Here is a 26,013-nt window from a genome sequence, read left to right as displayed (position 1 = left end):
TCCCACCACCTCTGTTAATATTATCTCGATAAAAATTTTTCCCATTTCAAACGCTTTGTGTTCAGCGTTTGGTCCTACTACAGGATTGTTAAGTCCTCAACGATTTTAATGTTCTTTCATGCAGTATGAAATAGCCTCTTCAGCCTAGGTGAGATTCATCTCTCCTCACCTGCAAATCCGAGAAATAAAGAAGACTTTGCTAAGGGTTTCATTAGTTGGATTCTATGTATGACTCAAATGGTACAAACATGTTCTGGAAAATTACCAAATGTAATCATATTGTGTATGTATATGTATGTGTACATATATGTATATGTGTATGTGCATCATATAGAATTTGTTACAGGGCAACCCCAATGTGAAATAGGTTGCCTGACTGTGGGTCCTCACCTGTGAGCTTAAAAGGGACTTATAATGAGGCTCAACTGCAGACACACACAAAAAGGTTAATAAAGAGTTTATTTTCAAAAAGGGGAAATGAATAAGTAAATAGTTCAGGGAGAAAGAGACAGAGATAAATTGGTAAATGAGTCCTATCAGTTCCGCTGTGCTGAGCCCCCAATAACATGCTGAAAGCCGGTGAAAAACCTATAAGCCCAAGGCCCACCACATGTCTGGTAATACACCAAACCTGGCTGCTTAACTCCACCTCAGTTCCCAGCAATCCTCCCTCGGTGGTAATGACATTAGGGGATCTATAGTCCTTGGTGTCTTGGATCTCTTTGGTCTGAGATGGGGGTGAGTTCCAGAAAACCTATTTGTGGAGTTTGGTCAGGACCTCCTTTCTTTCCCTTCAATAAATCCATTCCTATTAAACCCCAACATGCTGACATTGCTGCCTGGATGGGAGGTATGTGTCATATTCAAAGACAGAGGCAGAAGAATGTCAGGCCCTGCTGGTGGAGACACATAAAGCCTAGCAGTGGGCATATGCAAACAGATTTGCTTGTTATTTTCCTCGAGCTGAGCTAGTTCTTCTTTCCTGCAAACTTGATTTGCCAGTGAAAAGATGTTTGTTCTCCAATCTACAGTCCTATATACATATTTATAAATAATGCAGCATTCCGTGCATAATGAAAATTTTGTTTTTCTCTTATGAGTTCCCACTGTGGCAGGCACTGTGGGTTACCTTCCTAATATAGCCCTCCAACCTGATTATTTCATCTTCCTGGCCCCTCTCCTTTAGGGGTTAAAGCTTATCACGGAGGTCACATTCTGTTCTTCAGGAGTGAGGTGCAATTGATTTGGGTATGAGCATGTGAAGCAATTCTGGCCAATGAAGTAGCAAAGGACACCTACTTGGGGGTTTCTGGAGAAGGAAGAGAGGCACAAGAAGAGACTGTCCTCTTTGTTGGACGTTGTCATCTCTGTGCTGGAAGCCTGGAATGGTTGAAGTCATCTTGTGATCATGAGTGAAGAGAAGATGGCAGGGAGGAAGGATAGTAATGCCTGGGTGCTTGATGATTTGTCTAGCCTCCAAATGAATCAATCTCTAGACCCTTTTTTATATATGACTTAATCGATATCCTTACATCTAAGTCATTTTATGTGCAACTCAAAGGCTGACATCACTGTTTCTGTATCTAGTAACTCACCAACAAAAATGTCAAATGAAATAGCAATATAACAGTATTTACTGAATGTCTAGTCCATGCACAATATATAATGGTTCTATGCCTCAAGGAACTTATCTAATTTGGTGCTTCTCATAAAGAATCTTGAATTAGTATCAAGGGGTGGGAGGGAAGTTGGTAAAATGAAGATTCCCTGACGCTACTATGGAAGTGCTAAATATACTCTTGGAGTGGGGGGAAGTGCAAGAATATGTGCTTTAAATAAGCACTAGGTGACGCTAATGTTTCTAAAAATAGAGCATCTCTGATTTATTTAGTCCTGGTCATGTGAATACTGTGAGACAGGCTATATAAAGATGTGGTAAAGTGTGAAATATGGAATATGAGCTCTCAAGTTATGTAGACATTCGGAAGCAACTTAGCAAATTGGGAGGTAGATAGAGTGAGGGTAGAATACGGGTTCTTTCATTTATTGACCAAGTGTCTCGGTGGGATCACAGGAACTGCTTTGCTGTGAGTTCTGACATCTAAGATGTCAGTTGTCTTACATGTAAGATGACACCTAAGAAGCAGATGTAGGGGGTGGGGAGAACAATGCATTACTCCCTTTCAGGAGTGCTGTGGCTATGCCAAAACTCTATCCAGGAAGAGCAGGAGAAAGCAGACCTGAGCCAGCAGCGACTAGTGGAACAGGCTTCACCTTGGCTCCAATCCTGAGGACACTTCTGTGGTTCTGCCTGGCATGGCTGGCCACAGTGTTGCTGCTGCTTAGCCAGATGAAGGAAGCTTCTAAGGAGGCAGCACCTGGTGCTGGGTGGATGTTATTTGTCCATGGGTACATACGTAACTTACTCAAATTCTTTTTCTTTGGTTACTAAAATTTATTTTTAAAGCTTATTTTATATTTAAATGGATAGTGTTCCTTTTAGAAATTCATTCTCTTGACTAAGATTCATTGTTGATTGCAGTATTATTATTGATGCTTAATAGAGTATCAACTAATGCTGTTTAATTCTACTTACACAAACATAAAGCTTATGTTTTTTTCCCTCTCTCCACTGCATTAAGCAAAGAAAATATTGCTTTCCAATGGAATTCTCTAAACCAACAATTGAAAGAACACACATAGAACATTCTCAGTCTTTTATGAGAGTTTCCTAATGACACCACTGTTCAAATCATCACATTGTCCTACAGGGTAAATCTGAGGTCTTTCACTAATAGCAAGATGTGGGCATTGATTCTTCAGTAAATAATAAAATAATTGCTTTGTTAGTACATCAGTGGGACTTATATGTAAATTAAACTGTGAAAGAAATGAAATAACTGAATATTCCAGACTAGTCCAGATGGAGTTACTAACCACAGAAAAAAGAATTCCCGGGGGGGGTGTCTTTCAAGAGATATTTGGACTTTATATAAGTCATTGATTATGTAGCTGACAACTGAATATGAACAGATTTTCCACAAACTCTGAGTTCTATTTCTCTGCAATTCAGTGCGAGTTACACCAGCTGTGCTGTCACTGGCAAATGCATCAGTACATAGAGCCTCTCACTTCTCTGCCTGTTCTGTTCTTGTGAATCGAGCACTAAATTTACTTAGGAGATTCTGATAACCATTTTGGCAACTTGTAATACTCAAGACACAAAAATTGAAAATGTAAACCTGTTTTCTAGAACATGAAAAGCATAATTTAAGAAAAATTTACATTTGCGAGGTCTTTTATATGACTAGTTACATCCTCAATGCATCAAGCAGTGCAAGAAATAAATTTCAGGTAATATTTTTATGCCTCATGAAAATAATCTGTGTGTGTGTGTGTGTATGTGGGGAGAAATGAAACCGAACATTTTAAAAAGTTACCATTTTTCAGTTGAGGTGACATTCATTTGCACTGTTGTTTATATATTAGAAATATAGAATCTCTTCCCTCAGATGTTCTTAATACATTGCACCCACCACCAAGACGCCCATAGTACTTTGTATTCTCTGCCCACTTTGATCATCCACCCGCCCCCACATACCCCGCTCCGCTCCACCCTCTCTGGTGCCCTCTGTTCTATAGTCAGCTTTCTAGGCTTAGTCTTTAGTTTGGCTTAATTTGACCCTTTGTTTTGTTTCTTTATGCTCCACATGTAAGTAACAGCACCTGATATTTGTCTTTCTTTTTCTGACATTTTGCTTAATACAATCCCTTCCAGCTCTGTGCATGTTGCCACAAAATGACAAGAGTTTATCATTTTTGATAACTGAGTAGTATTCTATTGTTTATATATGCCGTAGCCTCCTGATCCACTCCTCTGTTTTTTTGGCATTTAGGTTTTCTATAATTTTATTGTTAAAATAGTGCTGTGAACATGTATTTTCTATAGTTTCTCCATTGCTTCATAACCTCCCTCTGTAACTGCCATGGATTTGGGTGGCTATAGAAATTTCCATTACAGGGTCCTCCCTGGTGGCACAAGGGGTTGAGACGCAACCTGTGAAGCTGTTCACAGCCACTGCAGCATGAGTTCGATGCCTGACCAGGGAGCTACTCACATGGCACAGCAGATCTCTCCTGCCTCACCCGCTGCTCCCCTCAGCAGTGTACTTCAGTCAATCTGCCTATTCTGCTCCCCACTCTGTCTCTGATGAATCCTCTCACACACACCCCCGTGGCTCTGGCCTCTACCCAATTCTTGTATGCATAAATAAATAAAATCTTTAAAAAAAATAAATTTCCATTACAGAGAATCTGAATTTTACAGAAATATGAATAATTTAAGTGGGTGAAGGGAGCAACTGAATTTGGTGGGCATAGTTCAGGGAGAAGCAAAGAAAGCCAGCGGGGTTGGATCAGCACAGGGTCTGTGTGGAGGGTCCAGGAAAGGGAGGGCTCCAAATAGTGATGACACTAAAAAGAGACACTCAAGGAAGAAACTGGGGGAAGATGGCATTAATGGAGTTTCCTTGCTTTTCTCTTGGAAGAATAATTTGGAGTAGCCAGATAAACACTGGAATTGAATGATCCTGTGACTTGGGGCAAAACCAGTGCACTGCATGAACATCAAAGACCAGTACTGACCATGTGCAACAGAAGAGACACTGAGGAAATTCAACTCTTAAGCAATAAAATATATGTAGAGGAGAAGCATCTGCAGGAGTGGGAACCATGTTTCAAGCCCATGACCAATGAGTGCACAGCTGCTTGCTGTGGATGTAACCAAGGAGAGATGAGTGGCAGATGCTAGGGTAAGGCAGGTGAACAACACAGGGAGTAAAACATAGCTCAGAAAGGCATGATTCACCACCCCACTTTCCTCAGGATTGGGTGGATAGAGGGGATCAAGTAGATAGTGTGAAACTGAGCTGGAAAGCACTGAAAAGCTTCACGGAAAGCTCAGTGTGCAGACTGTCGAAATGTGGGTCTGAAAGCCAGAGGGGAGGGCTAGCAGCTGTATCACAAACACATGCTGCACCCACACAGACTACCAACACCAGCGATGGGTCCCTCCCTCCAGGACCATTGAAGCTTTAAGTAAGAAAATGAAGGAGATGCAGAATATAAAGGATCAAGAGATTAAAAAAAAAACAACTAAAAGAACACCTGATAGGTCCTATTCCATAGAAATCTCTCACAGTAACTCTAAGCCTCTGCTCTGAGCCATGGAGACTGACCTGAACCTGAACCCAGTAGAGTTTATGCTCACACGGGAGTATAAACTCCTAGGCATGGCAAGAATCCAGTGAGGGAACCTCCCCAGTGGCTCAGCGGATGAGCATTGGTCTGTGAAGCTGCCCACAGCTTCTGCAGCGCCGGTTAGATTCCCGGCCACCCGCCAGCGAGGGTCCCACATGGCGCGCAGACCTCTCCTGCTGCGCCCGCTGCTCCCCTCAGTGGTGTCCTCTGTCTGTCTGCCTGCTCTGCTCCCCGCTCTGGCTCTGGTGAATTCTCACACCCTCCCGCGCTTCTGACTGTACCCAGTGCTTGTATAAATAATAAATAAATCTTAAAAAAAAAAATAAAAAGAATCCAGTGAGTCTACTGGGGCGGAAGGGACTGGCTTCAGCTGGCAACTCCTGACCTCACTGATTTGGGGACAATGTTCAGTTTGTTTAGTTGCTGCAGAGTCTTGCCCATCACAGCTGGTGGTGGTTGGGGGATGGGGGGCTGTGAGAAGATGCTAGAGAGAGGATAAAAGACTGTAGCGTGGTTGAAAGCAGTACCTTTGAGGCAGAGTTAAGATGATATGGTTCCAGGCTGCCTTCACCCCACCAAAAGACCCCTATGGAAGAAGATCAGACATCTGTGGTTGCACCCTATCTTTCCACGCTGCAGGGGAGTGGTTGGGTTGAGGGTAGAGGGTACATCTGGGGGTGCATGTGGAGGCATAGCTAGCAGGTGGTGTGGGAAGGGGAGTGGTTGAAATAATAGACTTTGGAGTATGTAGCCTTAGATTTCTGGGTGAGAATCTTCCTTCTGTTATAACATTGATTGACCTTAGTCAAATATATGATTCCTCTAGACTCCAGGGGATGTTAAGGAACAATGCAGGATGGGAGAGTGTCTACCAGGTAACAAAAAAAATTCCTTGGCAAGCAACCAAGAGTGCTCCATGCATCCCTTTAGAAAATAAATTCTGTGGACTGTTTTGAGCTTTCTACTGGGGAACTAGCTGCCCTCAAAGATGGATATGATATTGCAAAATAAATCCTAAATATCTCCAAACTAACATGTCCTATTCCATAGAAATCTCAAACAATAGCGTTTTTTACTTCCTTTCTATGTACTAAAATGTGAAATCCATCTTCATCATGTAGCAACAAAAACAGTGCATCATGGAATAATAAAATGTCTGCCACGGTATAAGAAAAAACCTTGAAAATGAAAACTTTCCAGACCTTGAGTGCCATAAGAAATCAATCATTTATTATTTTACCCATTTGGCTTACTGATAGTTTTATGTGTCTGAATTTGAAATGTCAGTTTCTGGCTGTCAGCCAGAACTTTATCTTCCTAAAATGTGCACCTGAGAGAATTCCTGGTGTGTGTGTGCGTGTGTGTGTGCGTGTGTGTATTGCTTCAGTTTTCCTCAGAAAACTCAGTATACAATTGTATTTCCCTGACCCAGTCAGTATCATAGCTCAGGTTTATACTCCCCTCTTTTTCATCTCAGCCGTCTGCTCCTTTGCTGTGTCCGCCACACCACAGAAACTGCTTTTTTCCCCGTATCCACAGGGCCCACTCCCTCATCTCCTGGTCTTTACTCAAATGACAACTTCTCAACGGGACTTGCCACACCAGGCTATCATCTAACAATGCTGTCTCTTCTTCCTTCTAGAAACTCCATGAAAGCAGGGGTTTTGTTTTGTATGCCAAAGACTTTCCAAGTGCCTGGCATGTAGTAGATGCTCAATAAGTATTTGTAAAGTGAAAAGTGGTGATAACCAGTTTCTGAAGACTAAGGAATCTCAGGGATGGAAGAGTGACATTGTTGATCCACTGGGCAAATATTTGGGTCCTCTATATCCAATGATAAGAAACTTTTTTTCCCCCAAGAGGATGATTAATTAAAAACAAAAAAGTTTATGAGCAGAATTTGTTTTTCATTCAAAATTAAATTTCATGGAGGAATAATGTGTGTTCTTAAATATTAGCCCCTTACTTTATTACAGAACAGAATTTTGTTTAGAAACTGCAAATAGATGTTTTCATTCCTGGAAATGACATCTGGATCTCATCTTGAACCCAGTCCTCGGCACTCAGGCTGTCCATCATCCATCACTTAAAATCATACCCCATTTTCAGAGAGGCAGAGAATGCCCAGAGAAGAAAAGGCATTTTCTTTTCTCAAGGTCATATAGCTACTCGGAGGCAGATTTAAGAGTGGACTTGGAGACTGGTCTTCTCGCAATGCTCCTTTCGCCAGCAGAAGAAAAAGAAAGAAGTCTGTGGTGCTTCTCTGCTCAACTAAACTTAAATGAGCATTTGATACAAATTTGATGGACGTCTGCTCACTGTGAATCCATGAACAAGTAGGAATCAGATTTATGGCCTTTCATATAATGTTGCTATAATTGTCCTATAAAAGATTGCAAGCATTCCGCCTACCCCTGCCCTGGGGATTATGAACATGACCTAACATTTAACAAGTACTGAAAACATGTGGGTGTTGTTTCAACTGCCAGAAGCTGAGAAAGGCCCTGTCTTTTTAATGTGTTTATCTTTTTTATAAGACAGGCATTGCCTCTGTTTTTTTTTTTTTTTTTTTTGCTGGGATTTTATCTTTTTTAGTTGTATTTTTATTTTTTGATGTAGCATTGGTTTATAGCACTTTCTATTATTTAAAAATAAAGGTTCACATCTTTTTAGATGTTTGTTTCCATGCCACATCCATTGCCAAAGCAGCTGCAATCATCCTACACAGTCTCCTGGGCCTCCTCTCCCCTTCGCTCCCCACTCTTTCCCTCTGCCTCTGGTAGCCTCAACTCCACAGTCAAATTTCTAGGGTTAGTCTTGGTTTAGTTTTGCCTGTTTCTTTTTTTTTGCTTCTCCATGTTCCATATATAAATGAACTCATCTGCTAGTCCTCTTTCTCCTTCTGACATTTTACTTAGCATAACCTCTCTGTTTCTACCCATGTTGTAGCAAATGGCAATATTTCATCTTTTTCTTAAATAGTTGAGTAGTATTCCACTGTGTGTGTATATATACACACACACACATCTGTTGTCGGGCATTTAGGTTGTTTCCATAACTTGACTACTACCAATAGTGCTGCAATGTACATAAAAGTACAAATATATCTGTTAAATTAGTATTTTTGTATTCTTTGGGTAGATATCTAGGAGTAGAATTGCTTGATCATGTGCTAATTGCATTTTTAATATTTTGAGACACCTCTGTACTATTTCCATAAGAACTGAAAATCATTAAAACAAAAAGATACCAGGCCTACCTGGTGGCGCAAGGGTTAAGTCTCAGCACTATGAAGCTATTGGCAGCCACTGCAGCACAAGTTCAACCCCAAGCCAGAGAGCTGACCCACATGGTGCAGCAGACCTCTCCTGTCTCACCCGCTGCTCCCCTCAGCAGGGTATTTTAGTAGATCTACCTGTTCTGCTCCCACTCTGTCTCTGGTGAATCCTCTCACCTCCCCCCCACCTCTGGCCTGTACCCAAGTTCTTGTGTGCATAAATAAATAAATCTTAAAAAATCCCAAAAGGATAACAGTGAATGGGAGAAAATATTTGCATATACATTCAACTAGGGGCTAATATCCTTCATCTATAAATATCTCATACAGGGCCTCCCCGGTGGTGCAGCGGTAGAGCCCTGGGTTGCGAAGCTGCCCGCGGCCTCTGCGGCGCTGGTTCAATCCCCGGCTGCTCCCCGACCACCGGAGGAGGGTCCCACATGGCGCGCAGACCTCTCCTGCCGCCCGCTGCTCCCCTCAGCAGTGTACTTCGGTCCTTCTGCCTGCTCTACTCCCTGCTCTGGCTCTGGTGAATTCTCTCACCCTCCTGCGCTTCTGACTGTACCCAGTGCATGTATAAACAAAACAAACAAATAAATAAATAAATAAAACATGCCTCTATTAAAAAAAAAAAAATATCTCATACAACTCAACAAAAGAAAACAAGAAAAAGAAAACAAAATGTAGCAGAAATGCTTAATAGAGACTTCTCCAAAGAAGATACACAGATGGCCAACATACAGGGAATTGCAAGGGCACAGTGAGATATTACCATACAACCGTGAGAATGGCTTCTATCAAAAAGACCAGAAAAGCCTTCCCGGTGGCCCAGTGGGTTGAGCACAGTGCTGTGAAGCTGTCTGCAGCCTCTGCAGCGCGGTTTGATTCCCAGCCGGCCAAGGAAATTCCCACATGGGTGCCAGACCTCTCCTGTCTTGCCCGCTGCTCCCCTCAGCAGTGTATTTCAGTCAGTCTGCCTGCTCTGTCTCTGGTGAATCCTCTCACCCTCCTGCACCTCTGGCCTATACCCCAGCTATTGTATAAATAAAAAATAAATCTTAAAAAAAAAAAAAAAGACCAGGAAAAAACAAGTGCTGGCAAGGCTGTGGAGAAAAAGGAACCCTCTTACACTGCTGGTGGGAATGTAGACAACATTTTTACTTTTTTGTTATTATTTGTTTTTAGTATTATCTATAAATACAAGTATATCCTATGTATTTATAAGGCAGAAGCTCTGGATATTTAACATACATATTTAGACAATTTAATGAATTTATAAGGACTTTAACTTGTGTTAGTACCCTGTTTATAAATCAATGCATTTGTTGTCACTCAATGAATAATATGACTTGAAGGATAAAGTTATTTTTTAAATTATTGGCTTTTATGTTTATTTTATTGTATTCAACCTGTCAACTCCAAATATGCTCACTGATGATTGAAATGCCTGAATGCTGTTTTGTTTTCCTGGCTATTACCTAACACTCCTTTAAGCAGAGCTCTGGAATCAATTTCACCATTGCTCTCCATAAAACCAGTCAACTATAGTTCCTCAGGGATCATTATTCAATACCCGGTGATAGGTAATTGCAGAGGTACCCAAAAGCATGAGGTCACAGAGTCCATGTTTTTAGGAAGCTTCTGCCTGCTGTTAGAGTTTATAGATGAGAGCCTGAAACTAACCATGTCAGGTGGTACACAGAAAGTTCTAGTAGTCATGTGGCTTAGAACAATGGAAGGAGGCAGAAAAAAACAAAGGTAGAAATATATGTTTGGGCCAGATAATCTTCATAATTCTTTTGCTTTGAATTAGAGAATATTTTCCCCATTGGCTTAATTTTAGTTTTTCATGAATCTGAGAAATGACAACAAAAGTTCCTTGGATTTCTTTTTAGGTTTGTTTCATATTCCAGGAATGTCTCCCCTTCATCTCCTTGGATGTAGGTGACCAGCCTGGGTGAAGAAAATCCACTTGAGTTTTTATTGAAATTTGACTGCTAAGAAGAATGATTTCCAGTTTCTATTTGTCAGGTGGAGAGTCAAGAAGAACAAGTCCTCTTTTTTCCATAGAAGGTAAGGCTTGCTACTATCTCCATTTATGATGATGATTTTTGTATATAGTACATTCATTGTCCTTAATTCAGGAAAATTTTCATCTATCCAAATGCCACATTTTTAAATACTACAAAATTCTTTCCCTTTGTTTGGTTCTATTTTCTCTAAATTATAGCCTCATTATCCCTATGAGAAAATACAAGTTGTAGGCAGCATGAAAATCAGGACCCAAATAATTTGGTTTAAATATTTTAAATGTATTAAATTCAATTAACTAAGGAACATGGGGATTCTCAATTGTGAATATATTGTGATTAAAATCTACCTTATCCTTGCTCATCTTTATTGTTAAAGGTAATTTAAAAGTGAAAATGCAGTGTTTAGATTTTTCTATTCATATTGACTTCTTTCATTTGTTTGTGATTATCTTTCTTGGGGGGTATGATATCTATTTTAGGATTAGAATTATTTTAAAGCTGATACTGGGCACTAGAGAACATCTAGTCTAACCACTTCATTTGGTAAATGAAGAAATCAGAGGCCAGAGATATTATGGAACTGGTGGAGACCACACATAAAATTAGTGGACATTCATGGGCATGTCAGACCAAATCCTTGTATAAATGCATAAAACAACTAATATTAATATGAATTGATCTAATCCTGCCTTTACAAACTGGACCTCCAGGATCTTTCGGACATTGTGGATGTACAATAATATAATTTGAAGCCCCCAGAGCTGTCGGTCTTGTATAAACTGTCCCTGGAAAAGTCCAGGTATGTCACTATAACTAGTAGAAACAAAATTTTCAGGTGATTAATTTGATAATATTTCAATTTTTTTCTGAGTTTTTAATCTGGTTTATTTTGAAAGTCATGGCTAACTATATATGATCTTGTCATATGCCATCCATTGTCTATGTTGAATTGCCTTTTTTCAGATTTATTTATTTATGCATAGAAGAACTGGAGTGTAGGCTAGAGGTGTAGGGGGTGAGATGATTCACCAGAGACAGAGTGGGGAGGAGAACAGGCAGATATACTGAGGGGATCTTTATCTATATGCTGAGGGGATCTTTATTCATACATCTACAGTAACCTATGGAGGTTATTTAAAAGAAGAAGCAGTAAAATCTTGCCTTGTCAATCAGAAAGGAAAGAATAGAGACGTTTGTCTTTCAGAGAAGGTTTTATGTAATATCTTCTGAAAGTAGAGGGCTAATTTAGTTTAACTCAAAGACCTCATTCAAGTACTTTAATCTCTCATAGAATCATTAAATACAATACATAGTCAAAACAGTAATCTATAAACTTACTTGTCAACATATTCAACTAGATCTGTAGAATTCTTGGTTGACATTTTGACTGGAGATAATCTTACCTAAAACAAAGGTCATGAATTTAAAATATATCATCAGCTACCACACACAGGGAAAACTTATCTACCTATCCTTATATAAATGTTTTAAGTAAAATAAAAATGCAGACACATACACACACTATATATACACACACACATACATACATACATACATACATGTATATGTATAGTATAGATCACAGACTATCAGCCCAGTTAATCTTGCACTTGTCCCATTTGTACAGCTAGAGACTAAAACAAAAATCAAGTTCAGGGAAGATACTAAAGAAGTGCAGTTCATAGAGTTATTATTATTTATTTATTATTATAGAAAGGCCAAAGCCATAGATTATTCTTAGATAATTTTAAATGAACTATCTAGTGATTATTGACCAAGTTACTGAAGAAGTCCTCACAGAATGAATTATTTCTGATGTACTGAATTCTGAGGGGAATCAGCTAATTTTCAAAGATAAAGTCACAAACTAGAAAACTAGTTTATCCAGGTAATTTTGGTTTCTAAGAAGCCTAGATGTTAGATTATTGTAGTCAATGAGAAATAAAAGCACAGAGCACAGTTATGTACAAAACTTAACAGTATTAAAGATAGCTGGTGATTTAAGCACAACTAATTCAATAAATTGGCCCTACTAGAAATTTCTATTTGCCTGAAAGTTCATAATTTTGTAGTGTTTCTAGGAGGAAAGAGGATACCAAGTGTACTCACTGTTTCACAAATGCTGAAACTTTTGAACTTTAATTTTTTTTATTTTTAAGTTTAAACACATCATACAGACTTATCCTCATTTTAATAGCCTGTCACTGAAGTGGATTCAATGGGAAGTGTAAGTTTTGAAGTTAAAACAAAACACATTCCTAGTATATTTTTTCTTGCTTTATATTACTGTATACTATAACACTGGGCAGACCATGTTAAGACCCATATACAGAATTCATGCCTTTTGTAAATACCTTAATTTATTTTTAAAGATTTATTTATTTATACAAGAACCAGGGTATAGGCCAGATGCGCGGGAGGGTAAGAGGATTCACCAGAGACAGACCGGGGAATAGAACAGGCAGACTGACAAAATACACTGCTGAGGGGAGCAGCAGGTGAGACAGGAGAGGTCTGCAGTGCCATGTGGGACCTTCGCCGCCTGGCCGGGATTGAACCTGTGCTGCAGAGGCTGGGGACAGCTTCACAGTGCTGCGCTCAACTGCCTGCACCACCAGGGAGGCCCTAAATACCTTAATTCTTAACTTAAGGCCTAAGAAGCTTAGCTGGAATGCTCTCTCTGCCAATAAAACTTAAAATTAAAAACAAAGTCCATTATTAAAAAAAAAAGAAGTCCATTATCAGGGAAACTAATAAGGAGCATCTGACAATAGTGAGACTATCTTGACCCAGCCCACTCGGTGGTGGAGAACAGGCTAGTGGATGCTCAAGATGGAGCTGGTGAACCTCCATGACAGTGCTTTAGAACCTTCCCAATCCTCTGTTGTTGATGGGCTCTGCAGTGGGTCTAATACTTGTTTTTTTAAAAGATTTATTTATTTTTATACAAGAATTGGGGTACAGGTCAGAGATGTGGGGGTGAGGGGTGAGAGGACACCCAAAGACAGAGCAGGGAATAGAACAAGCAGACAGACCAAAGTACACTGCTGAGGGGAGCAGCGGGTGAGACTAGAGGTCTGTCCTGCCATGTGGGTTTCTCCCTGGCCAGCTGGAATTTCAATTCGTGCTGCAGTGGCTGCGGATTGCTTCATAGGTTGCGTCTTAACCCCTGCGCCACCAGGATGGCCAGGGTCTAATACTTTTACGCCCGGTTCTTCTCCTAGACAGTGGATACACTGGGCCACAGGGTGCCCAGGTGTCCACATTATGAAATCATTTCAACTCCCCAGGGAACTTGACTGGCTTGCTTTGTCTTTCACTCCAGTTTCTGCCTGGAACATTACTGAAGTTTGAGCTCCTCATCTATTTAATGCCTGCTCTTTCATTCTCATCTTTCCCTGGCCACCCTCTGACCTCTGGGAGTCTGTTTGTTGTATTTCCTCAATAACTACCTGCACAGCTCTTTGTAAATACTTGTGAAATGAATTTTCCATCCAAGAATTACTGGGTTATTGTATTCCTTTTTCCCTTCTGGAGTAAAACTATTGGAGGGGTCTATATATCTATATCTTTATATAATTGTTATATATATCTTTATATATTTACATAGATATAAACATAAAAATCTCCAATTTATAGATACAAGCTTTATTTTATGAATTTATTAATTGGAAGACTATAAATAACGTCCCCTTAAAACACACCTGCAAATCACATACTTTTCAAGTAGCAAATGCTAAACTTAATGATGGAATTTGGAAAAATATAGAAAAGTAAGAGACAGAGGAAAAAAAGTCCCCACACATTGTGCTACTTTGATCAAATCTGTTAACATTATGGGCCATTAATTTCCTCTTTTCTCTAGGCAGTTTTTTTTTCTATATCTAAGACAGTATTTGAAGTTTCATGTTATTGTTAATTGAATATTGGAATCAGTTCTGTTTCGTTCCTCTACCTACTGTTCAAAATGAAATTATATCAAAATTGTCTCAAAGTGATACAGTTTGGAGGTTATTGTGGAACTTTTTCACCATGATGTGATTGCATTCTTCCAACAACCCTGTAAGGTGGGAACTGCTACTCTTACCTATGGATAACATTTGTTAACTTAAGTCACTGAAATCCTCTTTTATTTCAGAAAGAATTTAAGATGTTTATTTTTATAGGTGAGGGATCTGAAGGTCAGCGAAGTAGTGGACTTGCTCCAGATCATATAGATGATAACACTCATAACTATCGACGGACTCCTTCCTACTTGCTAAGTCCTTTTACCTTAGAGGCTCATTCAAACACCACATCTTTTTTTATGATAGAACTAATTAGCCCATTTTACAGAAGAGAATACAGAGAAATTAAGTAATTGGCCAAAGTCACACAGTGAGTGTGTTCTAGAGCCAACAGAAATCAGGACCTAATATTGGACCGGCTTTCCAGCATTCTTTCCAGCACAAGAGACCTGTGTCTGCTGGCCAGGTGTTATGAGAATTCCAAAGCAAAGTTTAAAATAATGGCTTATTTGAGAATGATTTTTAATTAATAGGAAAATTTAACAGCTACATTCTATTTAGTTATATTCTTTTTCAATGTTCTAAAGTCTATACTTTGAATTTATCATAGTTCCTTTTGAATCTTGATAAAAATAAAGGATTTTTTGGTTCAATTTTTGGCCTCACATATTAAAATTTAGTCCAAAACCTATCACAAATTGAGACCCTTTTCCTTTTCAGCTTGTGCTGTCACATTGTCAAAGCAGAACACACAGGAAATGTGGGAGAATGAAAAGAAAAACAAAGCCTCCAGGACTCCTTGAACACTCTAAGCAATACTAAGTTTTAAAGAAACAGCAAAATATTCTATTTTTAATATGAATATCTAGAAGTACTTGCTTTCTTTTCTTGGTCACTGACTGAGCCAGGAGAGGGGCCATCAGGTTTATCTTGCTGCTCCTCCGCGGTGGGAAAGGCACTTTTGTTTACATCGGTATCTAGGCAACCAGAATGCTGAATCAGATCGAACTGTAGCAAGTGAATTTTTGCAGTGGTGGTAATTTTTTTTTTCTAATTGAAAGCAGTTTCTGTTCATATGGCAGAGGTTTTACACTTTGCCTCCTCCATGTTCCCCTTACTCAATTCTCCCCCAGGCCCTCATCACACCTGTAGTTTACTAGAAGGCTTATCATAAAAGGACTTTCATAAGACATTGAGAGAACTTTGTTGAGATGCAATCATTTAGATCAAACCACTCTGAAATAACAGGGAATAACTTCTCCTCCTATTGTGCCCAAGTCAGCCAAGAGTCTTCTTCAGGATTTATTACTGTGCTTATATGTAGTAGCATAATAAATAATAAGACGTATAATTGGTAAGAAGTATAAGTAAAAGAGAAAAGCATGAGAAATTTAGAAACCTGAAATAATCTATGAAATAAATACCTGAACTCATCATGCTTGATTTGATTTCCTGGTCTTATTTTTGTCGATTTGATTTTTTGGAAAGGATACAGAGATTTTTTTTTTTCTCTCAGAAAGCATAAGTACTAAGGAAACTTGGTTGCATTCTGACTAAAGTCTTTGTATTTCTGGGGCCTCTTCCCAAGGTGGCTCAGAGCATTGTGACTGCAGGAAGGATCTGTGATGTCAAAGGGGTTGATAGTCGCTCTTCAATTCCCAAGCCTTGGCCACTGAGGAGTTTCAAGGGTTTTCCTTAAAACTCATTGTTATTAAGAACACTAAGTCCTTCACTTCTTTGTATCACTGGGTGGGAAGAGGTTATTTTTAATCCAGTGTTCTACACCTTTCCTTAACTTCACCTTCACTATCGGTTTCCAGCAAATCCGGGAAGAAAATGACAGGCGGTTTCCCAAATCTTCCTCCTAGCAGGCAGGTTAAAGAAGTTAATAACTTTCCTAGGCCACTAGGGGGAGTATGACAATGACTTCAGCAATAATTTCAGGTGAGGAGAGTCAGGGCTTTAAATAAATTGAAATAAATAAATTGAAATATTGAAATCAGGCCATATAAAAGAAATTTTGTTGAGTTATTTGTCCAAAAAAGATGTGGATTGTTCCAACTCTGAAACATTTGCACAAATCTTAAAATTGGAATTTGCATATTTTGCTATTACCACTTGGCCCTTATATACACAAGAGTTATTATTGATTGAGTTACTTTTTAAATAATTGCCTGTCTCAGGACATCCAATGTTCAGGATGCTGAATAATAAAATTAAATCTCTCAGAAAAACACCAGCCGTGATTTTTATTTCCATGGTGTCTTCTAGTGCAAATCTAAGCCCCCTTTAAATTAGAAATACAGTATTTCACAGCTTGCAAGAGATCCAGAGGGTCATTATACCATAATTTTATCAAAGGTCAAGGGTCAGTCACATGCCAGTGACTGAAAATGGGTGACTATGGATACAGAGACAGTGGGCCTGAATTGCTGTTTGCTTTGGGGGAAGTTGCCTCACCTCTTCAAGCCTCAGTTTTCTTCTCTGTAAAGTGAGCTAGTAATATTGACCTCATGAGGTGGTTGAGAGGATTAAATGCAATAATACATTTAAAGTGCTCAGCTGAGTGCCAGGCCAGGAATCCACTAAGACAGAGCTATTATTAGTGATCATTTCACAAGATGGCAATTATCCAAGAATAGATACAAGGTTTTTTTTTTTTTTTTAAATATTAAATTTTATTTTTATATTCCCCCATACAATTGCAAACGCCCCATTCTGACCCCAATCCTTCCCCTCCCGCCCCCCACCCCCCAAAAAGTGTCTCTGGTTCATAGTTTTTTGTTGATTTTGATTTTCACTTTCTTATATTCATTTTCCTGGTCCCTTATTTAAGTTTTCTAGATTCCTGCTATGAGTGAGACCATCCGGTATTTTTCTTTTCTTTTTGGCTTATTTCGCTGAGCATGATCCCTTCCAGTGCCATCCATGTTGCTGCAAATTGCATGTGTTTTATCTTTTTTGAATGCTGAGTAATATTCCATGGTATATATGTACCACATCTTCTTGATCCAGTCATCTATTTTTGGGCATTTGGGTTGTTTCCAAAGCTTAGCTATTGTAAACAGTGCTGCTATAAACATAGGAGTGCAGGTGCTCTTTGGAATTGATGTTTCTGTGTCCTTTGGGTAAATACCTAGGAGTGGAATTGCTGGATCATATGGAAGCTCTATGTTTAGTAGGTCCAGAAATCTCCACACAGCTCTCCATAGTGGTTGGACCAGTTTGCACTCCCACCAACAGTGCACAAGAGTTCCTTTTTCTCCACATCCTCGCCAACATTTGTTGTTGCTAGTTTTTTTAATATGTGCCATTCTCACTGGTGTGAGATGGTATCTCATGGTAGTTTTGATTTGCATTTCCCTGATTACAAGTGATGTTGAACATTTTTTCATATGTCTGTTGGCCATTTGCATTTCCTCTTCAGAGAAGTTTCTTTTTAGCTCTTCTGCCCATTTTTTGACTGGATTATTTTCTTTGTTGTTGCTGAGTCTCATCAGCTCTTTGCAGATTTTTGTGATCAGTCCTTTATCATTAGTGTTGTGTGCAAAAATGTTCTCCCAGTTGGTGGGGTTTCTCTTTGTTTTTGTTATTGTCTCTTTTGCTGTGCAGAAGCTCTTTAATTTGATGTAGTCCCAGCTGTTTATCTTTCTCTTCACTATCACTGCTTTGGGTGATGTGTCTGTAAAGATGTCTTTGATGTGCAAATCCCGTAGTGTTTCGCCTATATTTCCTTCTATGTATTTTATGGTTTCAGGTCTTATGTCTAGTTCTTTAATCCATTTTGAGTTGATTTTTGTGTATGGTGTGAGGTAGTGGTCAAGCTTCATTCTTTTGCATGTAGCGACCCAGTTTTCCCAGCACCATTTATTGAACAAACTTTCTTTGCTCCAATGCATATTCTTTGCTCCTTTGTCAAAGATTAGTTGACCATAAATCTGTGGGTTTATTTCTGGATTTTCTATTCGATTCCATTGGTCTGTATGTCTGTTCTTGTTCCAATACCATGCAGTTTTGATGATTATGGCTTTGTGGTATAGTTTGAAGTCTGGGAGTGTGATGCCTCCATTTCCTTCTTTTTTTTTCAGTAGAGCTTTGGCTATTCGGGGTTTTTGGTGATTCCATATGAATTTCATCAATAATTGTTCTATTTCTTTGAAGAATGCCATTGAGATTTTGATTGGAATAGCATTGAATCTGTATATTGCTTTTGGTAGGATGGCCATTTTAATAATGTTTAAGGAATAGATACAAGGTTTGTGTGAGAAAGGGAAGCTGAATTTGCCCTTGCTAAGCAACTTTTTGAGACTCTCCTTAAATTCAGCTTCTAACTTATAGGATTGCCTGAAAAAAAAAAATGGACCCAATAAAATGAGAGTCTTTTTTTTTTTTTTTTGTGCTTTTAATGGCTGCTTGGTTTCTAACAGAACAGTGTACATTGAATTCCTGCTTGCTGGAATGTGTGTGTAAAAATCTTTCCAAAAAGGGCCTCCCCAGTGGCACAGTGGTTGAGCGCTGGGTTGCGAAGCTGCCCGCAGCCTCTACGGCACAGGTTCGATCCCCGGCTGCTCCCCGGCCACCAGAGGAGGGTCCCACATGGCGCGCAGACCTCTGCTGCCGCCCACTGCTCCCCTCAGCAGTGTACTTCGGTCCTTCTGCCTGCTCTGCTCCCCACTCTGGCTCTGGTGAATTCTCTCACCCTCCTGTGCTTCTGACTGTACCCAGTTCTTGTATAAATAAATAATAAATAAATAAATCTTAAAAAAAAAAAATTAAAAAAATCTTTCCAAAAAGTCAGTGATCTTTAAGATCATTCCAGGGCTATCAAGAATGTAACCTAAAGCACAGAAACAAAAAATGATAAATTTTACCTTAAAAATCAACTTTATATTTTCTGATATTATTTAAAATATAGGCATAAAGGAATAGTCATGAGGTGGTATTCAGAAAGGATGGATAGTTATTGTTGAGAGTCTGTCAAGAGGGAACTGCTGTGGGGGGTGTGTGAGCTTCACAACCTAGGGCATCCCATTCATACAATAGCACCATAGAGTTTCATATTTGTTATCACAATTTTCAGACATATGTCAAGAAAACATCTTATTCTTTTTTTTATTATAAATTTTATTTTTATATTCCCCATACAATTGCGACCCCCTTATTTTGACCCCAATCCCTCCCCTCCCTGCCCCCTACCCCCCATAGAGTGTCTCTGGTTCATAGTTGTTTGTTGATTTTGATTTTTACTTTCTTATAGTTATTCTTTTTCCTGGTCCCTTATTTAAGTTTTCTAGATTCCTGCTATGAGTGAGACCAGAAAACATCTTATTCTAAAAAGGTGAGTAGCACCTCCTTGGTGATGCAGCAGGTTGAGCACAGCACCGTGAGGCTGTTAGCAGCCTCTGCAGTGCCAGTTTGATCCCGGCTGGCCCGGGAGATACCAAGATGGTGCAGCAGACCCCTCCTGTCTTGCCCACTGCTCCCTTAAGCAGTGTTTTCAGTTGTCTACCTGTTCTGCTCCCCGCTCTGTCTCTGGTGAATCCCCTCACCCTCCTGTGCCTCTGGCTTGTACCCCAGCTCTTGTATAAAATAAATAAATCTTTAAAAAATAATAAAAATAAAAAAGGGAGTATATCAGGACAGTTTTCTGACAGCAGTACAGGACTTTGAAGAAGGGATGCCTATTTCAAACTCACGCAGAGCATGTGTGGGTCAGCGGTCGTGTGGGGCCTTGGATGCGGCCCAAGTGCTATGTCCTCGCTAAGCCACAGCAGACAGTAGTTCTTGGCAGAGTTTCTCTCCCTCAAGGTCCTTTACCTTTCTGTGATCTTGCATCTGTTGTCCTGAATGTCCTTAGGTTATCTTTTCTGGAAAGATCCCTTTAGGACCTGGGGACCCCATCGAACCTTATACCCTTCCTTATACTGTTCTAACTTTACCTGCTCCCCACTGCGAGGAATGTCTGCTGTGTTTAACTTTTAACATTTAGAAGATCTTTCTCTTGTTTCATCTCATGATTCTTGTGAGGAAGGCAGTGCAGGGGTGAATATCCTGATTTTACAAACAAAAACATAAGCAGGTTCAGGGACCTTACACGACTCATATGATGGTGAATCTCTGAACCCTCTGACCCAGTCTTCTGGCCCTCCCTTCTGGGATGCATCACACTGGATTCTGCTAAGGTGTAAATGTTTGTCTTCCATTCTAAAAGGTGCTCACTTCTAAGTGGGTCCTTAATGCGCCTTGGCAATTCTATTTCATTTCCTTAGTCCATTCCTCTCCTTTTCTAGATAACTCTCCTACCTTATCCTCTGACCTCAAACTGCCATCACCTCCTTTCTCACCCTCATGCTCATCTGGTGGCCCTTTCTTTTTTTTAAGATTTATTTTATTTATTGCATAAAAGAACTGGGGAGCAGGTCAGAGATGCAAGGGGTGAGAGGGTTCACCAAAGACAGAGTGGAGAGCAGAGCAGGCAGATCTACTGAAATACACTGCTGAGGGGAACAGCAGGGGAGACAGGAGAGGTCTGCTGCGTCATGTAAGTCAGCTCCCTCGCAGGGGATTGAACTTAGGCCATAGTGGTGATAGCGCTGAGACTTCATCCCTAGGTCACGAGCGAGGCCCACCCCTGCCTTTCTATTCACCAAGAAAATAGAAGTCATGCGATGGTAATTTTGATGAGCCCACCCCTGCGTCTATAGATCTGTGTGCAATTGTGTCTGCAAATTCTGTCTCCTGTTTCAGTGGCAGAACCACCTGTGGTTCTGGAACAGGCCCAGCCCCCAGCTCTCCTTAGATGTCATCCCATTTCACCTAGTCACCCTTTTCCCTCTTTACTAGATCATTCCTATTGCCATGCAAACATTCTTTACTTTTCTTCTACCCACTTAAAACACTAAATAACCTTGTTTTGTTCCTAAGTACCCTTCAAGCTACCACTCATGTTTACACTTTTCTGCACAAGAAAACTCCTGGAAAGTGTTGTATATATTTTGCTCTTTCAACTTCTCTCTTTATTATTGTTTGAATTGTGCGTCTCTCCCCTCCACCCCCATTTATATCCTGACTTTCTAATCCAAATATGATTATATTCGGAGATAGGGTCTTTAGGAGGTTGAGGTTCTAATCTGATAGGACTGGTGGCCTCATATCTTATAAGAAGAGAAAAGGATTCTCTGGATGTTTCAATCTCTGTTCTCTCTCTCTCTCTCTCTCTCTCTCTCTCTCTCTCTCTCTCTCACACACACACACACACACACACACACACACACACACACACACACTGAGGAGAGTGTGAGGGCATAGTGAGAAGGCAGCTGTCTGCAAACCAGAAAAAGGACGCTCTCTCCCCAGGATCCAAATCTTGGACTTGCCATCCTCTACTGTGACAAATAAATTTCTGTTCTTTAAGCTGCACTGACTACAGAATTTTGTTATCGCAACCTGAGCAGACTATCGACTTTCTCAAATCATTACAATCAGACTTTCTATCTCTTGCAGCTTCCACTAAAATTGTTTTCCATTAAAACCCCTGTCAAGGTCCCCTGTGGCTAAATCCAGTGGTCCATTCCCAATTCTCTTACTTGCTCCATCAACAGCGTTTAGCATATTTGAAAGCTGTCTTCTACTTAAAGCTCATTGTTTACTTTGCTATTCCTTTTCATGGGTTTTTCTTTCATCTGCCTAATCTTTGAGAAGGTGATCAGCCATCTCAGCATCTCAGTTTGCTTAAAATTTTCCCGAAAGTTCTGTGTCCTGGCAACTCTCAGCCTTGGGCAAACCCAAAGCTGGTCACCCTATCTCTGAGTGTTTTAGTGCCCTTGGACTTCTCCACTCACTGTCTTGATCATCTCCCCCAATATCATGGTGATAATCTGGTGGTCTCCTAAATCCCCTCTCCCCAAATTCAGTTCTCCTATTGCCTTCCCTATTACAGTGAAATGACAACAGATCTTTATAGTGGCTCAATTCTTAAACCTTGAAATTCTCCTCTTTTTTCTTTTTCTTTCATATACTACCTGTTCACTTCTCTTTCTTGTTATTTCCACAATGGCTCTCTTCTTACCATCACTTCTGCTGTCATAGCAACCCTAACTACCATTATTTCTCCCTCGAATTATTGCATTGTCTCTCTAAAACCAATCTCTCTTCCACCAAAGTTGCCCCCATTCATCAATTTTTCTTTATGAAATAATCAATGCTGTTGTCAGGGATAACATTGACCATGAAATTCATCTGCTCAAATTTCTTTAATAATTTTCCATCTTATAAAGGAGAAAAAGTTTCTAACATCTATGAAAACCTTCTGAGACCTGTATGATAGAATCTTAGCAAAGACTTCCTCTCTTTTGTCTCTTTCCCTTGTTCACTCTGTTTCAGTTATATTGGCCAATTTGGTCCTCCTTGCACACACTGGCATCCTCCTGCCCGAGGGCCTGTGATCTTGCTGTTGCCTCTACTTAGAAGCTCTTACCCTGGAGCTTCTCTTTGCTGTCATTGCTCCATTTAAATGTCACGTTTGGGCCTCCCCTGTTGGCACAGCGGGTTGAGCACCATGCTGTAAAGCTGTCCGCAACCTCTGCAGCATGGGTTCGATTCCCAGCCAGCCAGGGAGAAACTCACATGGCGTGGCAGACCTCTCCTGTCTCACCCGCTGCTCCCCTCAGCAGTGTCTTTGGTCCTTCTGCCTGTTCTGCTCCCTGCTCTGTCTCTGGTGAATTCTCTCACCCTCCCATGCCTTTGACTGTACCCCAGTTCTTGTATAAATAAATCTTTAAAAAAAATTAAAAAAAAAATGTCCCTTTCTCAGAAAGACCTTCTCTGAGTATTTAAAATTATACCTTGCTTTTTCACACACATACTTTTTATCACTATTTCCTGTTGTATTTCTCCCTTAGTAATTATCTAACCACTATGTATTTTACCTACATTTTACCTTTCTTATTCCCCTGCTAGAATCTAAGCTCCAAAAGGGCAAGGGTTTTCATGTGTCCCTCCATTGCTCTGTCCCAATACTTAGTGTCTGGCATATGGTAAGTGCTTATTAAGCATTTTGTTAAAAAAATGAAAAAAGGAATTCCATAAAGGTATGCAGACAAAATTCTACAAGGGAGTTCAGAAGTATGGGTGACTTCTCTCTGGGGTTGGGAGTAGTGAATTGCGGAAGAGTTGGCATTTCACCTGATCCTGGAAAAAAGCAGACTGGAGGTCCCTAAGGTCTGAGTAGCACTCAGGGTGGACTGACTCTTCCCTTTCCTGTCATAACAGCCCTAAGGACACTTCCAGGGGCTCTTATGGTGTAGGGCCCCCTGCTGACACATGGAGAGAAGAAATACCTCTTTCTCTACCACCAAACTTGTCTTATCCTTTTCTCTTCCTGACATTCAGGAAGGCAGGACCTAAGAAATTCAGTATGGACTTTACACCTAACAAGAGGCAGTGCCTTAAACAAGGGATATAAAACGATTCTTAAACTGTAGATTACTAAACTGCACCCTAACAAGTTTCTAAACAAGCACATTTTGATTCAGTGATCCAAGGACCATGCACTGAACAATTCAAAGGCTTTTCTAAAAATGGTCTTTTAGAACATAATTTTGGTCAGGTAGCCTCCCTGATCCTCTTCAAATTGCTACTCTCATCCTCAAGTGATAATAATCTATCGGTTCATCGTCCACCTGCCCATCATCCATCCATCCATCATCTTAGATTCCTTGTTTATGTGTATATTTTCTATACGCTAGTGGTGCTGGAGCTTTCTCCTTTTAAAACAACTTCCTCAGATCCTAATCATCACATGCACCTCCCTCAAAGCCAAACCACATTGCCAACTGGCAATTTGCTGTATTCTTACCTTGTGTTTACACCTGGCTGCTCCTCCTTCCAACTGACAGCTAGGTTTTCTTTTTCCATTCTCTGGTTCCTGTTAACACTCTATCTCCCCCACTTCTGAACAAACAGCTTCTCCCCAGACACCTAATTGTATAGCCAAGCTGCCATGGTGAATTCCCACCTCCCTTAGCTATGTTTCCTGCCTCCAGCTCTCACTACCCTTTATCTTGCTTTGGCTAACATCAGCAAATGAAATGACTGACTGAATTAAGAAGTGCAGTTCATTGAAATATAGTAACTTTGATCATTTACAATGAATGAAATGCCAAGGAAAAAAATACACTCTGGGGAAGTGTACACTCTCTGTGTACAGCTCATCATATGAATTCACATGTGTGGAATCCAAAACAAATAATACACAACAGCTAAAAAGACTCACAAAATCCCACAAGGCAAATAATGCAATTACCAAAGGCAGGTAAGCTAATAATTCAAAAAACAATGACAATTTGTGTGGCAATTTATTATGTTGTCATCAGATACAGGGACCATTGGTTTTTGTGGTGGCAATAAAAGCTTTTGCTCATTAAATTAGTTTAGAGAATCTCTATAGTACTAGAAGCAGGAATATTTATTCTAGCTATCCTATTCCAAGAGTTATTTGTCTTGGGTCTCTGCAAAAAGCCTTTTTGCTGTGGGCCAGTTTCTTGCTCTGACCTTGTGGATCTAACAGTCTGTTCAAAAAGCTCTGGATTTGACATCCCTGAGAGTGTCAGCACTACAGGACCCACTGCTGCTGGACAGTCATCCCACTGGCTTCTCGAAAGATCTCGAGGGGCCTATTTTTGTTGTGTAGCAAGACCGTTGTCCCCACCCAGGAAAATAAACATGAGCACAAGTGCTTCAAGGTGAACAGAAATATTGATTTGAGAAGCATAGAAGTGGATTCTAATCCCAAAATCAATGAATGTATTTTTGACCCTAGACACCCGCACATTTAGCCAAATGCCTCTAGGATGGAATTTAATATTGTATGTGTTTGCATCATCAATAGAAAAAGTAATGAAACCCCAAAAGAGAGTTTTCTTTTGCTCTGGGAATGCCTCTATGTCCCTCCATTAAAATAGATGAGCTTCTGTTTGTACCAAACTTCTCCCGAATAACCCTTTTGGGAACGTTTATTCAATGTGGGATATATATCCTTAGGGCCATGATGACTAACCTGGTAAGAGTTCATGCTTCTTCCTTTTGCCTTCTCTAGCATGGTTCATCTTTTAAAAATTAAACTTAAAATTCTGTCCCGTGCATTCTCTCCCCTAGAAATTTATGATCTGTACTTCAGAAGTATAGAAATAGTTATACCAGGCTGCAAAGTAAGGAGATATGAAAAAGTCAAACATTTACTGAATGCCTACTTTGTGCTAGACACTATGTGCATGTATTTATATATTTATAGTTCCATTAATTTTCACAACAATGTAATAAGTATTTTACCCCACTTCACAGTTACAAATTGAGGAACTTTTTCAAGGTTATATAGCCACATGTCTCTGTTTTTTCTACCTTACCAAGATATTTATCTTCAAAGTCTCTATTTACCTCT

The 26,013-nt window shown here is 39.9% G+C and overlaps 1 protein-coding gene across 2 annotated transcripts in view; it reads right to left on the bottom strand.

The window, feature by feature from the left end:
- The window catches only part of FAM81B (family with sequence similarity 81 member B), a 56,219-nt gene extending 30,522 nt beyond the window's left edge, over positions 1-25,697 (bottom strand). The window contains exons 1-3 of one of the 2 annotated variants that reach the window (XM_054688465.1): positions 25,633-25,697; positions 15,456-15,553; positions 11,908-11,972 (exon numbers count right to left, since the gene is read on the bottom strand). In XM_054688465.1, the coding sequence (XP_054544440.1) occupies positions 11,908-11,972; positions 15,456-15,553; positions 25,633-25,681 (212 nt within the window). In that variant the 5' untranslated portion in view covers positions 25,682-25,697. Of the gene's footprint in view, positions 1-11,907; positions 11,973-15,455; positions 15,554-16,000; positions 16,166-25,632 lie in introns of those variants that run through there. The other variant, XM_037529356.2, reaches the window with a different exon arrangement.
- Between the last annotated feature and the right edge of the window lie 316 nt (positions 25,698-26,013).

This window comes from Talpa occidentalis, unplaced genomic scaffold (genome assembly GCF_014898055.3).
Source record: "Talpa occidentalis isolate TD23 unplaced genomic scaffold, MPIMG_talOcc4v2.1 talOcc4.6, whole genome shotgun sequence".
Taxonomy (NCBI): Eukaryota; Metazoa; Chordata; class Mammalia; order Eulipotyphla; family Talpidae; genus Talpa; species Talpa occidentalis.
The sequence above is the reverse complement of the archived record's forward strand: the minus strand, read 5'-3'. Positions and strand labels throughout refer to the sequence as shown.